The sequence below is a fragment of the Marmota marmota genome, unplaced genomic scaffold (assembly GCF_001458135.2).
Source record: "Marmota marmota marmota unplaced genomic scaffold, marMar, whole genome shotgun sequence".
NCBI lineage: Eukaryota > Metazoa > Chordata > Mammalia > Rodentia > Sciuridae > Marmota > Marmota marmota.
Genome location: NW_026000174.1, coordinates 19432176 through 19450405, shown reverse-complemented (window position 1 = coordinate 19450405; position 18230 = coordinate 19432176). Strand labels below are relative to the sequence as shown.

The 18230-nt window shown below is 39.0% G+C and overlaps 1 protein-coding gene across 1 annotated transcript in view; it reads right to left on the bottom strand.

Annotated features, from left to right (window-relative positions):
• Positions 1-16482, bottom strand: part of Dnhd1 (dynein heavy chain domain 1) — a 96533-nt gene extending 80051 nt beyond the window's left edge. Inside the window, exons 1-6 of the mRNA XM_048787911.1 lie at positions 16436-16482; positions 12357-13256; positions 5033-5206; positions 2971-3174; positions 2781-2891; positions 937-1093 (exon numbers count right to left, since the gene is read on the bottom strand). Coding sequence (XP_048643868.1) covers positions 937-1093; positions 2781-2891; positions 2971-3174; positions 5033-5206; positions 12357-13256; positions 16436-16482 — 1593 coding nt within the window. The remainder of the gene's footprint in view (positions 1-936; positions 1094-2780; positions 2892-2970; positions 3175-5032; positions 5207-12356; positions 13257-16435) is intronic.
• Positions 16483-18230: the final 1748 nt, after the last annotated feature.

Below are 18230 nucleotides of genomic sequence, written 5' to 3'. Positions count from 1 at the left end.
AAAAAAAAAAAAAAAAAAAAAAGAAAAAGAAAAGAAAAAGAAAGAAAAAAGAATGAAGACTTTATTTATAAGTCACACAAGAAATAATGTTATGAATCTTTATGCACATAACAACATGATTTTTAAATGCATGTTACAAAAACTGAAAGAACAGCAAGGAATAAATTAACAAATCTATAGTCACAGGGGAGATATTTAACATGTACTATTCAGAAGCTGAAAGATAAAATAGGTCAAAAAATTATTGTGCCTGTAAGGATATTTGAATAAAGTAATAAATGAGCTTGGTCTAATAATGCATGTTTTCTAAAGTTGATTTTCCTAGAAGCAGACCCTGAGTATGAGATTTTGGAAAATATGATTTATTGAAGGAAGAAAAAAAAAACCCTAAGGGAGTAAGGGAAGCAGAACAGAGAAGAGGAAAGTGCTTGGCAAGATCTCAGCTAAAGGTTACTTTTGGTCTGACGTGGAGGGACAAGGAGGAAGCAACCCTGAAATGCACATCATACTATAGAGTAGTCCTATCTTGAGTCAGAAAAGTCAAACAAAGTCATAGCTAGGAAGGATTCCATTCTTGCATGCGTCTGAAGTGGACTATCAAAGATTCAAGATAGGTTCAAAGATAATCCCAGCAGCATGAGAGATCAGGATTCCAGTTTTTAAACTCCTCAGTACTCTAATTCCCTATTGTCAGCACAAACAACTGACAAAACAGACATGATCCTAGGCTAGGACCAACCCTCAGGAAAAGTTGAGTCCCAGTGTCTGCTCACCTATTATTGATCCATCTATTTGCAGAGACTGCTATTGCTGGGCAGGACAACGGCTCTGATCTAATTACAGAGTCGTGTCACACAGAGGATCCTGTAAAAGAAGACTGGAACTCTGCAGAGAGCAGCTGGGAGAAAAGGTTTATAATAAACTAGGGCTCCTTACCAGTTTAAGAATAGATGTACAGAGCTTCAGAAAGTGATTGAGTAACCGTAGAGCCTTGTAGTTCTCCTTGGCTAGAGCCTTCTGCAGATCTTGGAGTTCATAACATCGATCTGGCTCCTGGGGTAGCCAGGACACAGAGTGGAACTCCTGCAGAAGCCTAGAATCAAGGAATAAGCTAATTAGGATAGAATCCCAGCTCTCTCTCTTTACACACCTTTGATTTCTTCCCAGACTGAGCAAATGTTTACAAAGACTGTAATATTTCCAATAACCAACAGAGACAGCTTCCTCTTCAGAGTTCTCTGGAAGAGTTCAAGCCTAGAGAGTTTCTAGCTAGGAAATTACTTGGAAGAGGCTCAGGGTATGTAAAAATGTTTATACCTAGTGACATCTCTACCAGGAGAGAGGGTCAGATAAGTTCTAAGGTTTAACTCAGAAAGAGACAAAGGGGCTTCTTCCTTGGAATAGGGAAGCTGAAGGCTCCAAAAGTCTACATCAACAAATCAGTTTTAGGATCAAAAGTAATGATACTGCAAGTCCTCTATAGGCTGACTACCCCTGAGGAAGCCCATTTCTTTTTCCCACTTCTCCCCAGAGAACTCCATATCTCTAAACATCCTTGAAAAATATGAAAGGCCCTCAATAAGTAGACAGGATAATCATAACAGGTGTCATTTATTCAGTGCCTACTAAGAGGCATGGAACTTGGTACTTTATAACCACAATTTCATTTAATTTTCATTATAGCTGTGCAAACATAAATCTTTATCCCAGTTTGCAGATCAGGAAACTGAGGCTTAAAGAGTAAAGTCCCTTGCTAGTATTCAGGATCTAAATTCTACCCTCCAAAGTCCTTATGCTTTCAATTACATCAGGAGGACTGGGTAAGACTATAGGATGGAAACTGCCTAGAACAGAGGTTGCAAACTCATGACCAATGGGTCAGATTCATACTGAAAGTTTTTCAATGTGCTCCAGTATGGTGTTTTAATTAAAGTTTGAGCCAGAGAGTTAAAATTAAGAAATTTCAATACAAAATGTAGACTTCAGGAAGTCCTGAAAAATAAGGTGGCTGATCATGCTGAACTTATATTCCCAAATGACAATTAGTTGAAACTGAGTAGTGATTGTCCTCTTCAGATGCAATCTCCAGATTCCAGTTCCCCCCAAGACTCCCAGTTTCTTCACCTAACCTCTTTACATTTGGCATTCCTTCAATACCTCCTGCTTAGGCCCCATAGCTTTTTGATTCTTCAACTCCTATCACAGAATATGCTTGTGAAAAGCTGAAGCGTCATGAAGGGAAGGCAAAGAAGTACCAAAAATAAGGATAACCAATATTTTCCCCAAATGAAAGGAATATAAATAATAGCATTGAAAGAACAAAAAAATTGGATTCAAACATCTGAATTAGACCGCTAGACTTGATATTTAATAGTTGTGTAATATCTGGGACAAGATAATATAGAACATGTAATTACATGGAGATATGTTCAGATCATGTTACATATACACTATGTAACATATGATCACATTTGATCACATTTTATATATGTGATAGAAAAAAGACTAGGAGGATATGTAATAAAATCATCATAGTGATTATTTAAGGGTGGTAGGATTAGAACTTTATTTTTTTCCTTCATGCTTTTTTGTTTTTATTTTTCCAACAATGAACGTGTTGTTATTTTTTGCCAAAATATTTTTTAAGGGGCTGGGGAATATAGCTCAGTTGGTAGAATGCTTGCCTCACATGGGTAAGATCCTGGGTTCAATCCTCAGCACCACAAAAAAATAATAATAACTTTAAAAAATCCATTGAAGTTGGGTTTTTAAGACTTTACCTGTTAATATGAAGCAGCCCAGCTCCAAAGTGGGGTACAGCCAAAAGCAATTGATTCCCCAGGAGAGTCCGGAGCCGACACAGCCCCTGCAACTTCACATTCTTCTTCCAACTACAAATTACAGGTCAGTAATAATTTACTATTGCTCTCATTCATTTCCCCTCCAAATCCCAGCCCCATCACCACCTACCAGGTTAAAGCTTTGCGCAAGAGGAAATTCTTAAAAAATGGAATGAACTGAAGTTTTTGCCACAGAACAGAGTGGCGGTGCCAGGTACCCAATGTCATCGTTTCACTGCCCTCCACAGGATGTACATGCAGAATCCCAAAGGGAGAAAAGATGTAGTGCTCAGGATTCACTTTGTTTGGTGGCACCATTATCAGATTGTAGGGCCTTTAAAAAATAGCTCTGATTAGTGGGAACCAAAGGGACTTGTGTAGATTTTAAGAAGAGACAAGAGAAGGATGGGGAAGATGGGAAAGGAGGCAGGAAGGAAGGCAGAAGACAGGAAGAGGGGAAAAGAGAGTTACATTGTTTTTAAACTAAAAAGATGGAACAATATTATCAAGGAATTGAAGCCAAAGATAGATGAAAAGGAAGAAAAACACCATGTAGCTTGTTGCAAGACATTTGTATATCCCAACTCAGATATCTTATATCTAATTTAAGACACCACCAGTTGTAATCTGTAGCATTATTTTATGAGACACTAAGATAAAATAAATGCTTCCGATGTGATACCCTATCAATTTGTAAGATGCACTTCAATTTCAGAGATGTGAAAAAAATGTCCATCATAACAGTGGTTACCAGAGCCTGTGAAGGGTATGGGGGAGGAAAGGATAGAGAGAGGATGATTAATGGGTACAGGGATACATCTAGATAGGAGGAAAAACTTCTAATGTTCTATAGCACAGTAGGAAAACTATGGGTGACAACTATTAATTTACTATTTCTAAACAGCTAGAAGGGAGGATTTTGAATGTTCTCAACACAAAAAAAATGATAAATGATGCCGGGCGTGGTAGCTCATGCCTATAATCCTTGTGGTGAGGGAGGCTAAGGCAGGAGGATCACAAGTTCAGAGCTAGCCTCAGCAATTTAGCAAGGCCCTAAACAACTTACTGAGTCCCAGTCTCAAAATAAATTAAAAATGGGCTGGGGATAAGGCTCAGTGGTTGAACACCACTGGGTTACAGAAAGAAGAAAAGAAATGATAAGTAATATTATTTGATAAATGATAAAAATGCCAATTACTCTGATCATTACACACATAAATTGAAATACCACATTCTACCCCATAAATAGCTAGTAATAATATTACAATAAAAAATAAAAAATATTGGGACTGGGGATGTGGCTCAAGCAGTAGTGCACTTGTCTGGCATGTGCGGGACGCTGAGTTCGATCCTCAACACCACATAAAAATAAAAAATAAAGACATTGTGTTCACCTAAAACTAAAAAATAAATATTTTTTAAAAAATAAAAATAAAAAAAAAATATTCAGTTGGGAATATAGCTCCATGGTAGAGTGCTTGCCTACTATATGCAAAGGAATAGGTTTGCTCTCTAGTATTGCAAAATAAAAAGATAAAAACTTAAAATTTTAAAAATATTTTTAAATAACTAAGATTAAGATCTAATGAGATAAAATGAAAGAATGAATGCCTCAAGTCATGTGGAAGGGGAGAGTTGTTTCGTCCCAGAGATAAAACTAGGACCAAAGATAAAAGTTTTAAGAAAATAGATTTTTATTCAGTCTAAGGAGTAGGATGCCCCTAGAAAAAACACAGCTTCCCAGATACTGTTAAGATTTAAACATCTGATTCTTGCACTGGAGTTGAAAGAGATCATCATTAAATTTGCTTCTGAGGCTATGACCAAATGTTTCTCCAGTATAGAATAGAATAAAGAAGAGGAAAAAAGTAAGAAAAGGATAACTAAGACAAAATGCTACAGGAGCAAAAGAGGGCAAAGATCTGGGCATGTTTTGTCTCCTGAAATGCTTATTAAAGTGCACATAACAGTAAAAAAAAAAGAAAGAAAGAAAGAAAAAGGGCAAAGAGGAGGTAGAGAATGGAGAGGAGAAGGCTGAACAGAAGAAGGAGGGAAACTGGGAGACAGAGGAAGAGTATGTGGATAAAGAACAGGGAGAGGAATGTACATGGGGAGAAAAAAGGGGGGCTAGATAGCATGGGAGAAAATCAGGGAGTTGGGGATGCAGAAAAGGTCTGGATAAAGGCTCTTACATAAAGTACCGACTGGGAGCCACATTGAGATAGAAGAAGTGGATGCTCTTCAAGTATTTCTCTGAATTCAGAATGGTCATCACCTGGCTACCCAAGAAGGAAGTCTCAGGTAAGAAGCCAGTACTTCTCTTTGGTAAGGCCTTCTCCACAGGAACTTCATAGTCAAGTTGAGACCTGAGTTAAAAAAAAAAAAAGGAGGGAAAATGCAGAGCAAAGAGGTCAGATACCTAGAGGTGGGCCTTGCCACCTTTGGTCAGTGAAAGGAGGAGCTAGAGGGGATGCGATATGACACTGTTAGAGCCTATCTATCACCTACACAGATGTCAAATACTGAGAAAATACAGTTTGTTCTATACCTCAGTCATGGAGCTATATTCACATAGACTTGTGCATGACAACCCCTTCCTTTCTGATAAATGAATAACCATTTTGCTTTAAGTGTGATTTCTGTCAACTCAGTATTACATAAAACTATGTACAAATAATGGGAAGACTATTCTCCCAACTCATCACCCTATAAGCCTACAGTCCTGGATATCTTCCTTTCGGTCAACCTTGCTAACCTTCTGGATCTTATCTCCTCCCTCTGCTCCCATTATACCTGCTTTCCAATCCTGCCTGGTCTCCATACTTTTGCTCACTCTTGCTCCTCCCATCATCACTCAAACTCTAGCTTCAGACCTTTTCCTTTCCAGCCAATATCTATGGTGTATTCTTCAACCCCCTCAAGCCATCACCAATACTCTCATCTTCTTACCCTCCTACCATACTGGTCAACAAAATTGCTGAGATAAGTCATCCCATGGTTAAAAGTGCAATTCTATCTAAAGTTTATATTAATAAATAGGGTTTATGACTTTTGTGTTAGAACAGGACATTTTAAATGGAATAACTGCTATTAAAGTTTCATTCTCTTCCACAAGTTTTATTTCCTCAGCAGCTGAAGTCTTACATGATATAGTAGATTGATAGGATCAAAGAACCACGAATATTGACTCCTCTATGAATCTCTAGTATTCAGTTTTGACTGTGGGATCATTCTACTTTGCTGTCTTAGTACAAGCCATAAGCAGCCACCTCTTTTGGGTTGCTCAATCTTATACCTAATCCCATATCCAGCCCTGCCAACCCTCAGTCCCACACCATTCTTTACTTCCTTCCCCGTTTGGAGAAACAGGTTCTGAGCCATGAACTAATACCTTGAACGCCAGTTGCCTTTCCACACACTTATCTGTCCCCCAGTTTGAAAGAAAGAGTTACTCTTTCTTCTCTACAAAAGTTTCTCTTTCTAGGCTGGGGCTGTAGCTCAGTGGCAAAGTGTTTGCTTAGCATGTGTGTGGCACTGGGTTCCATCCTTAGCACCACATAAAAATAAAATAAAGGCAACTCTGTCCATCTACAAGTATATATAAAAAGTTTCTCTTTCTTCTCTACAAGGTTAATTTCTTGATCAATGCTCTGGATCCCTTATACCCCCTCTATGATATATTTTAAAGTTCCTCTTCTTATTAAAGAAGCACTTAAAGGTTATAAACTCTCTTCTTTTTCGAAAGGAATCCTATGTAGACACCAAAATTCTTTCAAGTTGCTGTTCTACTATCTCATTCTTCAAGAATTTTTTCATGAAAAAATACTAAATCAAGATTTCCACTTCTTCATCTTCCATTCATTCCCAAAATGTACTACAATCTGCCTTCCTCCCCACAAAACTCCATTGAGACTTTTCTCACTAACATATTCCTATTATTAACTCAATATTTTTCAGATTCTTACTCTTGCCTCCATAGAATTTATTACTACTGACTGCTGCCTCTTTGAAATGTTGTTTCACTTCCTAACCTGCAAGATATTTTGCTAAGCTAATCTATTTTGTTAACCAAATTCCTCTGAGTTGCTTTCCCCAAACTGTGTATACAAACACACATCCCAGAGAAGCCACATGAAAGTAGTGGGTTTTTTGTTTTATATTTATAATTTTTAGTTATAGTTTATTTGTATTAAAGTGTCTATATGTATAACACTGGGCATAGTGGCACACAGCTGTAATCCCAGGGACTCGAGGCTACAGCTGAAGGATCTAAAGTTCGAGGCCAATCTCAGCAATATAGCGAAACCCTCAGCAACTTAGTGAAACCCTGTCTTAAAATTAAAAGGTCTGGGGATGTAGCTCAGTGGCACCCAGCTCCTGGGTTCAATCCCCAGTATCAAATATAAAAATTTAAAAAAGATATCTATATCTATCTCCCTAAATAAACTGTAAGACTCCAAGGGAAAGTCTTGTTCACTTCTTATGTGCCCAGCAACCTAGCAGTTTCTGACATATATATATAGGTGTCCAATAATACTTATAAAATGAATGAATGAATGGGAAGCCAGCCCTGCAAAACTTAATGTAAATTAAGCTGTATTAGCTAGACAGAGGTTTACCACCAGGTTCCAAGAGAAGGAGAAGAACCTGATCACGTCTCAACATCTTAGACTACTGCCATTTCAGTTAAGGTCCCTAAGGAAAGAAAACTCATATTTAGGGCACAGGAAAGCTCTTTGAAAAAGCAAAAGAGCCTACTGGGGCTATTGAAGGTATAAATTATTGTCACTGGCTATCTTGCATTAGGGTTCCAGGAGCCAGCCTATCTGTCCACCATTAGGGCTCTGAGACTTCAGGAAAAACTTGACCTAGCCATAAACTTAAAAGACAAAAATTGAAGAATCCAAGCTTGATTAAAGATTAAACTAGGGAAGGAGAATATGGAAAAGGCAATAGGTGCCAGGTCTGGCCATGAAGGTGGCAAAAAGACATCTCTGAAACAGCCAAGAAGCAGGCCAAAGAGATGGATGTAAAAAGCTTTCAAGCAGAAACATAAATGAGAAGCAAACGAAATTTGAGGAGCTAAAGTTGAAGGCTGCGGGGAAGAGTCCCCTAGCCATACGTTGAATTATGAAATCTGGCAAAAAGTAAGCTGTTCCTTATGCCTGAGATGATGGTGATACTAATTCCATTCCTTTCTAATGACTATGACTCCCTTGCCATAACATCTTTTGTCACTTATTGCTAGATGAGTGTTGTCTGGGAATCTGTTGTTAAATTTTAAAATAAACTTATGTAAAAAACAAAAAATCATAGTGTTCATTTAGCCATTCCTCAGCAACTCTAAATTTAAAGTAAACCCAGCCTAGAACCCTGCAAGAGTCTGCTCTTTGGTCTTTGTTCTACTCTGAATTCTGTATCACTTAAAATTAACTCATTTACCAGACGAATTCACAGCTGATTTCTATAAGACCTACAAAGAAGAATTAATACCAATACTTCTCAAATTATTCCATGAAATAGAAAAGGAGAGAACTCTTCCAAATTCATTCTACAAAGCTAGTATCATCTCGATACTAAAACCAGACAGAGACACATCAAGGAAAGAAAATTTCAGACCAATATCCCTGATGAATATAGATGCAAAAATTCTCAATAAAATTCTGGCAAAAACATATTTTAAAAAAACATTTTATACATATGTTATTTCTGACAAAAACATATTTTAAAAAACAGTGCACCATGATTGAGTGGGGTTCATTTCAGGGATGCAAGGATGGTTCAACATATGCAAATCAATAAATTCAATTCATCACATCAATAAACTTAGAAGTAAGAATCATATGATTATATCAATTGATGCAGAGAAAGCATTTGACAAAGTACAGCACTCTTTCATGTTCAAAACACTAGAAAAACTAGGTATAGTAGGAACATACCTCAACATTGTAAAAGCTATCTTGTTAAATCCAAGGCCAACATTATTCTAAATGGAGAAAAACTGGAAGCATTCCCTCTAAAAACTGGAACAAGACAAGGATGCCCTCTTTCAACACTTCTATTCACATAGTCCTTAAAACTCCAGCCAGAGTAATTAGACAGATGAAAGTAATTAAAGGGATAAAAATAGGAAAAGAATAACTCAACTAACATTATTTGCTGATGACATGATTCTGTACTCAGAGGATCCAAAAAAACTCCATCAGAAAACTTCTAGAATTAATAAATGAATTCAGCAAATTAACAGGATATAAAATCAATACCGATAAATCAAATGCATTTTTATACATTGGTGGTGAATCCTCTGAAAGAGAAACTAGGAAAACTACCCCATTCACATTAGCCACAAATAAATAAATAAATAAAATACTTGGGAATCAATTTAACAAAAGAGGTGAAAGACCTCTATAATGAAAACTACAGAACACTAAAGAAAGAAATTGGAGAACATCTTAGAAGATGGTAAGATCTCCCAAGCTCTTGGATAGGCAAAATTAATATTGTCAAAATGGCCACACTACCCAAAGCACTATACAGATTCAATGTGATTCCAATTAAAATCCCAATGTCATTCTTTATATAAATATAAAAAGCAATCATGAAAATCATTTGGAAAAATAAGAGACCCAGAATAGCTAAAACAATCCTTAACAAGAAGAGTGAAGCAGGAGGTATTATAATACCAGACCTTAAACTATACTACAAGGCTATAGTAACAAAAATGGCATAGTATTGGCACCAAAAGAGGCATGTAGACCAATGGTACAGATTAGAAGACACAGAGAAAAACCCACATAAATACAGTTATCTCATACTAGACAAAGGCATCAAAAACATACATTGGAGAAAAGATAGCCTCTTCAACAAATGTTATTGGGAAATATGGAAAGCCATATGCAGCAAAATGATACTAAGCCCCTATCTCTCACCATGCACAAAACTCAACTCAAAGTGGATCAAGGACCTAGGAATTAGACCAGAGACCTGCACCTAATAGAGGAAAAAGTAGGCCCAAATTTCCTTCATGTCAGATTAGGCCCCGACTTCCTTAACAAGACTCCTAAAGCTCAAGAAATAAAATCAAGAATCAATAAATAGGATAGATTCAAACTAAAAAGCTTCTTCTCAGCAAAAGAAACAATGAGGTGAAGAAAAAGCCTGCATTTTGGGAGCAAATTTTTGCCACATGCACATCAGATAGAGCACTAATCTCTATGATATATAAAGAACTCAAAAAACTTAACACCAAAAAGCAAACATCCCAATCAATAAATGGGTTAAAGAGCTGAACAGACACTTCTCAGAAGAAGATATACAATCAATCAACAAATATATGAAAAAATGTTCAGCATCTCTAGTAATTAGAGAAATGCAAATCAAAACTACTCTAAGGTTTCGTCCCATGCCAGTTATCAAGAATGGCAGTTATCAAGAATACAGACAACAATAAGTGTTAGTGAGGATGTAGGGGGAAAAGGCACACTCATACATTGCCGTTAAGACTGAAAATAGGTGCAACTAATCTGGAAAGTTGTATGGAGATTCCTTAGAAAACTTAGAATGTAACCACCATTTGACTCAGCTGTCCCATTCCTCCGTCTGTACCCAAAGGACTTAAAACAGCATATTTTAGTAACACAGCCACATCAATGTCTATAGCAGCTCAATTCACAGTAGCTAAATTGTGGAACCAACCTAGATGCTCTTCAATAAATGAATGGTACATATGAACATAATAATGAACTTTGGTACATAATGTACTTTGGTACATATACCCAGTAGAATATTGCTCAGCATTAAAAGAGAATAAAATTATGGCATTTGCAGGTAAATGGATGGAGTTGGAGAATATCATCTAAGCGAAGTAAGCCAATCCCCAAAAAGCAAAGGCTGAATGTTCTCTCTGATAAGTGGATGCTGATCCATAATGGGGGAAGGCATGGAAAAAATAGAGAAACTTTGATTGGGCAAAGGGGAGGGAGGGGAAAGGAGGGGGTATGGTGGCAGGAAAGATGGTGGAATGTGATGGATATTATTACCCTAGGTACATGTATGACTACACATGTGGTGCAATGCTACATCATGTGCAATCAGAGAAATGAAAAGTTGTGCTGCAATTGTGTACAATGAATCAAAATGCATTCTTCTGTCATATATACCTAATTAAAATAAATAAAATTAAAAACAAACAAACCAAAAGCTGAATGTTCTCTCTGATAACTGGATGCTAATCCATAATGGGTGGGGGGAATGGAGAAAAAGTGACAAGCCAAAGTGGGGGAAGAGGCATGGGAGCAGGAAAGATGGTGAGATGAGATGGACATCATTACCCTAGGTACATGTGTAACTGCACATATGATGCAATGCTACATTGTGTGAAACCAGAGAAATGAAAAGTTGTGCTGCAATTGTGTACAATGATTCAAAATGCATTCTGCTGTTATATATATACCTAATTAGAATAAATAAATTATTTTAAAAAAGAAATTAACTCATTTGAAGAAAAAAACGCAGGTAAAAACTAGCCTTTTCCTAGATAGTGAAGGTGTCATAGACAAGCTACAAAACACCTAGAAAATTAAGCCAGAGGACCGAGAGAAATTCCAAGACTAAGTAAAGAACTCTCAGAAGAGGTCTTTGTAGATATTCTGAAATCCTAAAGAGAGCTCTCATAGTCAGATTTTGGTGGGAAAAATCATTCTAGGGGCTAGAAAATCCAGATTGGAAGGGCAGGAGGAAGACTCTGGAAGAGTTGGCATGAAATCCCCTCCAGTGGCCTCCCTTCCACCCTCTGCCTTGTAGTGCATTTAGCTCACACAGATCTGTGGGGAAGGCCACTCCCACAAGCACTCCCTAGGAGTATCCTAAGGATCCTAAACCTACGGTCTAGAACCCAACACAAGGTATGCCCAGAAGCAAGGCTCAGTGATTATTAATGAATGAGAACAAGAACTAAGGATGTTTCTGGCACCATCTGAGAAATAAAAGTCTGGAAACTGGAAGGTCAAACTGTTTTCTTAACCTTTGGCTTCCAAATGGCAGACTTCTGATTTTAATTTCTACATTTCCCTGTGAGGATTAACATTGAGACACTGAGTTTATTCTACTATCAAAAAGGAAAAAGGAAGAACCCTCACACTAGCTTGGGGTCAGGCTAATCCTTAAAATTGATAACAAGCTGACTATAGACATTAGGTGGACCAGATGGGTGTGGTGACAAATGTCTGTAATCCCAGTGATGTGGAAGGCTGAGGCGGGAGCACTGCAAGTTGAAGGCCAGCCTCAGCAATTTAGCAAGACCCTGAGCAACTTACTGAGACCTGGTCTCAAAAATTAAAAAAAAAAAAAAATGTTTAAGTGCTGAGGATATGGCTCAGTGGTTAAGCCCCCCACCCCCGGGGTTCAATCCTCAGTATCAAGAAAAAAAAAAAGTATAACATTGACTGGACTTAGTGGTACCCATAAATTAAGTTCTTTTCCTCCTCTGCCCAAAGCCCTGCTTGGTGATTAACTTACTCAGTCTCTCTTCTTCCATCAGGCTCTTCCTCTGAGATGTCAGCATCACAGGTTTCATACTGTACAGGAATGTCTGTTGCCAGTGCCAAAGGCAGAAGACTAAGACCATCCAGCCAGTTGGCCTCTTCTAGGGCCACTTCAGTACCAACAATACCTAGACAGCGCTGTAACTCAGGCAGTGTCACTGGTCGCAGCCATGTGGCCAATTGCTCCTTTACTTGCTGCCCACCCCATCGGGCCAGCACAAAAGGACAGGCTGAGCATGGAAGCCTTTGATGGATCTTCTTCTGGGGATGGCAGTCAACATGGGAGGCACTATCTAACAGAGAACTGTCTGGGGGAAAAGCCTTTGTTATGGCATCTAACAGGTCCAGGTGGAGTTGGGCTTTCACCCAGGGTGCCCAGCAGTAGAGCTGCTCCAAGAAGGGTAACAAATCAAGGTGACCAACTAGCAACTCACGATATGGAGGCAGCAGTTCCAGTACCCCATGCAGGTAGCACCAAGCTGCAGGGCTACAGTCCTGCAACACAGCTGAGAAGAGACCTTGGAGCTCAGCTAGCAGGAGCTTCAGCACCGTAGGCTGCTCTGAATCCGTCACTGCCTTCGAGAATTGCCTCTGTTTCTTCTGACCAGCCCAGTGCTGTCCTTTGCTGGTAAGGCCACATACATAGTGCCAAGACTCTTGGGAATCTGATATTACCTCATCAGGAGAGACACCTACCTTCTTCTCTTCCAGGACCAAGAGGAGTTGTGCATTCAACTGCTGTCGAAGTGATCGTGCCCACAGCTCCGGTGGCAACTGCCAGTTCCAGGCTCTCTGCTGTTGACCCTTACCTGAATAGCCCAGCCAGGAGAGGGGCAGGAAAAGGGACCTGAGGCTCTTGGCAGAATCAATGGAGCTGGGGGCAAAGGGAGGAAGGGACCTAGGACCCTAAGATGGAGCTGCAGAAGGTCATTCCTAAGCCTCAGTCCCTCCATACAGCTTCCCCAAAGACTGGTAAGAAGCAAACCCAGGTCAGAGGTGGGAGCCCTCCCTGTACAAGTTTCTCCCCACCTCCAAGTGCCTTGTCCCCCTCACCTGGTATAGGAGGTGAAGGAAAGGAAGAGTGCCAAATCTGCTGATGAGGTTTCATTGGGGAGCACCTGCTGCAGAAATGGATGATCTTAGACTTGGGTCCCTGGCATGGGATCACCCTAACCACAGCCACTCCCACACAGATTGGCGCACACACGTGCAATCCCTTGAAGAGGCAAACTGATGATAGAGCTTTCAGAGAACTTCAATCACAGCAAGGAACCTTCTTGCAGAGTGAAGGCTGGTAATCTCCTGAAAGGAGGAAATAGTCCTCACTTTGAGGCATCAAAGCCCTAATTCACCAGATATCTTTGCCCACAGGCTGAGAATATGCTGAGGACGGAAAGCCAAGGAGCAGTGAACTGCTCCGTCAGGATGCGGTAGGGAAACCCATAGGAAGAAGGAGCAAGAAGTGGGCTAAAAGACCAAGGCGGAGGAAGTCGGACTCCTGGGAATGTGTGGGAGGGGGTCCTACTGGGTACAGGGGCAACAGCTCTGTTCTTGGAGAACCAAGATAAACGGTTCCCACAGCCAGGGTCCCACCCGCAGCTCTTTCCGCTCGCAGCTGTTAGAACCGTTAGAGGACCGCGAGAGGCCAGAGCCAGAAGGAAGAACCTGGGAGAAGGTGGACTGAGCCCAGGGGCTGAACCAGGGCGGCACCTGGGCCAAACCTGCCCGTGGCTGCTTGCCTGAGGACCTGCTTGGCTTTGAAATAGAATGACTCGATTGATTGGGGGACTAAAATTCCTGAGTGTGTGGAGCGCAGGTGTAATCCATGTGGCCATTTTATTGAACATCTAAATTAGTGTCAGGTCCCAGTAAGGTATGCCTTGGGACTTCCTCCCTTCATCCCCTCAACTACATAACATCTGCTCTATCCCACCTCCCAAAGAGAAACACTACTAAGCAAAACCTTTGATCTTAAAGTGCTCCAAATTTAGTTGGGGGCTGGGAATATAGCAGTGGCTGATTTTAAAAATTCAACTAAATGATTAAAAAAAAATTCCTGGTTCTCTGGCTAGTGGACAATACATTGTAGGACTTCTCAGCCTGTGGTTCTTTTTCTCTGGAGAACCTTCACTAATATACAAGTTTTCTGTGGCTATGTATCAAATTATCACAAAACAAGCAGCTTAATAAAATATCGCTGGCTGTGGTGGTGCAGGCCTGTAATCTCAGCAATTTAGAGCCTGGGCTCAAGAATTCAAATTCAAAGCCAGCCTCAGGAATTTAGGGAGACCCTGTCTCAAAGTTTTAAAAAATAATAAAAAGGACTAGGGATGTAGCTCAGTGGTAGAGTTTTCCTAGGCTCAATCTCCAGTACCACAAACAAGACAAAACATAAAAACAAAAACAAGACCCATGTAGTATCTCACAGATCTCTAGCATGACTTGACTGGGTTCTCTGATTTATCATAAATCTGAAATCAAGATACTGACTGGGCTGAGTTTTCACATGGATGATCTGAGGAAAGAATCCACTTCCAAGCTCATTCTTCTTAATTTGGACTCATTTTTTTACAGTTCTAAGACTAAAGTCCCTGTGTCTTTATTGGCTATTAGCCAGGGGAAGCTCTCAGGTCCCAGACGCCACCTTCCTTCCTACTACACAGTCCCTCCATCTTCAAGACAGCAACGGAGCCTCAAAAACCTTTTGATGTTTCACATTTTTCTGATATCCTTTTCTACAGTCAGTCAAGGAACCTGCTATTAAAAGGCTGGTATGCTTAGGTCAGCACACTCAGAAAATCTCCCTTCTTATAGTCAACTATACCATAAAATGTAACCTAATCACAGGAGTAAAATATGTCATATTCACAGTTCCAGGGAACATGCAGGGTGTGTACACTGGAGGCAAGAAATTTGAGGGACCATCTTAAAATTCTATACATATGCTATAATAAAAAGATCCAAAATACATCAGCTTAAATATGATGCTTACTTTTTTTCTATCATGTAACTGTTCAAGGGTAAGTACTCCAGGGCTATTATTTGTTCTGCCTTCTCCAAGAAAATAGTCCTTGTCTTCAAGGTCCAAGAGAATATACCACTATGTCTGCTGGGGCCCATCCCAACCAGTGAGATGAAGGGAAAGAGAAAAAAGGCATATTCTTTTCTAAAAGGGCTTAGCCAGGCAATTGCACCCATCACTCAATCACATGGCCATACTTAGCTGCAAGTAAAGCTACCAAATCTAATCTTTGTTTTCAGTGGTATATGCCCAAGTAAAATTTGGTGCTTCTATTAGTAAAGAAAGAAGGGGGAAGTGGATACTGGGAAATAACCATTAGCTTTTATGCCACTAGTAGAACAGTAAAAGCATGAATACTCTTCCTTCTACATGTTCTCAGGGCTTACTTCCTCAAGTCTCTGCTTAAATACTACCATATTAATGAGTTCTTCACTTACAACCCAGTGGAAACACTTTTCTCTATATCCTTATCTCCTTATCCTGAATTGTTTTTCCCCAGAGCACCTATTATCATCACATATAAATACTTATTTGCCTTCTGTCTATTTGCTCTGACTAGAAGCATAAGCTCTATAGTGGCAGAGATTGATTGCTCCTTGTTCTCTCCCCAATATCTAGTGCTAGGCACCATAAGTAGGCAATAAAAATATTTATGGAAAAATGCATAAATGCATAACAATCTTCATTAGTGATTAAGATAGACTATGGGGTCAGATTGCCTGAATTAAAATCCTATTTTCATACAGATAACCAATAAATATATGAAAAAATATCCCACATCTTTAGCCATCAGGAAAATGCAAATCAAAACTACACTGCAGTTCTATTTCACCCCAGTTAGAATAACTATCATTAAGAAACAAAAAACAAATACATAAACACATGTATGCTGGCAGGAATGTGGGAGGAAAAGCAACTCTATTGGTGAGAATGTAAATTAGCAGATCTACTATGGAAAATCATATGAAGGTTCCTAAAAGACTAAAAATAGAGCTACCATAAATCCAGTTATACTATTTGTTGGTATATACCTGAAGGAATTGGACTCAGCATACAAAAGAGATGCCTGTACACCCATGTTTATCACTGCACTATTCACAATAGCCAACTTATAGAATCTGCCTAGATAACTGTCAGTGGGTGAATGGATATGAAAATGTGTATATACACAATGGAATATTATTCAGTCATAAAGAGGAACAAAATCATGTCACATGCAGGGAAAAAGATGGAACTTGTGTTAGTAAGCTTTTCATCACATTGACCAAAATACCCGACAAAAACAACATAGAGGGCTAGGGGCTATAGCTCAGTGGTAGAGCACTTCCCTAGCATATGTGAGGCACTGGGTTCGATCCTCAGCACCACATAAGAATAAATAAAGGTATTGTGTCCATCTACAACTAAAAAATTACTTTTAAAAAAAACAACTTAGAGGAGGAAAAGTTTATTTTGGTCTTATGGTTTCAGAGATTCAGCTGGCCAAGTCCATTGCTCTGGGCCCAAGATAAGGCAGAACAGCATGGAAGTAGGTATGATGGAGAAGTTTCTCAGCTCATGGCAGCCAGGAAGCAAAGCAAATGGGAAGCCAGAGGACAAGATGTAACCCAGGACACACCCCCAGTGACCTATTTCCTCTAGTTATGCTATACCTACCTACAGTAATCACCGAGTAGTTCATTAAGATTATTAATGGGTTAATTCACAGATGAGGTTAGAGCTCTCATAATCTAATCATTTCACCTCTGAACATTCCTGCATTAAGGATCATGCTTTCAAAACATGAGCTTTTCAGGGGACATTTCTAGATCTAAACCATAACAGAACTAGAGATGATCATATTAAGCAAAATAAGTCAATCTCAGACAAGTATCACAGTTTTTCTCGTACACGGACTCTTACAAACAAAAACACATGAAAGTGAAAGAGGTATTTTTAGGGAAGGGAAAGAGGACTGAAGTAGGAGGAGAAGGATGGTAGTAGGGAGGGTGGTTATAATTAAAGCAAATGTATGTGTGAAATGTCACAAGGAAACACATTAATTTATTTAATATGTGCTAATAATTTTTAAAAATTATTATAGAAAACTGAAAAATTCTCATGCAGTTTTATGTCTTGGAAATGAAGATAATAGTAGTGTCTATCTTAAAGTTTCACTGTAAGAATTATATGTTTTAATGTATATAAAATGCTTAGAATAGGCCTTGGTTGATAGACATTGATATTTTTTATATGTTTGGTTGTTGTTCATTTTGACAAAATGCTAAACAAGACAAAATAGGAGGGTTCAATTAGGGGATGAATGAGAGCACAGATAAGCCTCCTTAGGAAGGGCAAGGAAGAACCAAATCACAATAAGCCATAAAACTTAAGGCCTTAAACAATAGATGCTTTCCAGACAGACAAGGACAGAAGGGAACTCTTAGTAACCTTTGCTGAACCCAAGACTACCTAAATTTCTAATTGTTTCTTTTTTCTTTTGTCAATTCATTTTTCTATTCTGTGCAGACTATTTCAAATCTCCATTCTCTCATTTTCCATTTTCTTCTGCTTTATTCTCAGATGATAACTTTACCTCTTATAATAAAAATGATGCTGTATCAGTCAGGGTTCTACAGAGAAATAAGGTATTTGTATATATACAGAGATTTATTTAAGGAACTGGCTCACATGACTATGGGGGCTAGTGAACTCAAATTTGGTTGGGAAGGTCAGCATCCTGGACACTCAGAAGATAATTCTGCAGTTTTTAGGCAAAACTTCTTTTCTAGAAAACTTGAGTTTTGCTCTTAAGGCCTCAATGAGAATGGATAAGGCCAAACCACA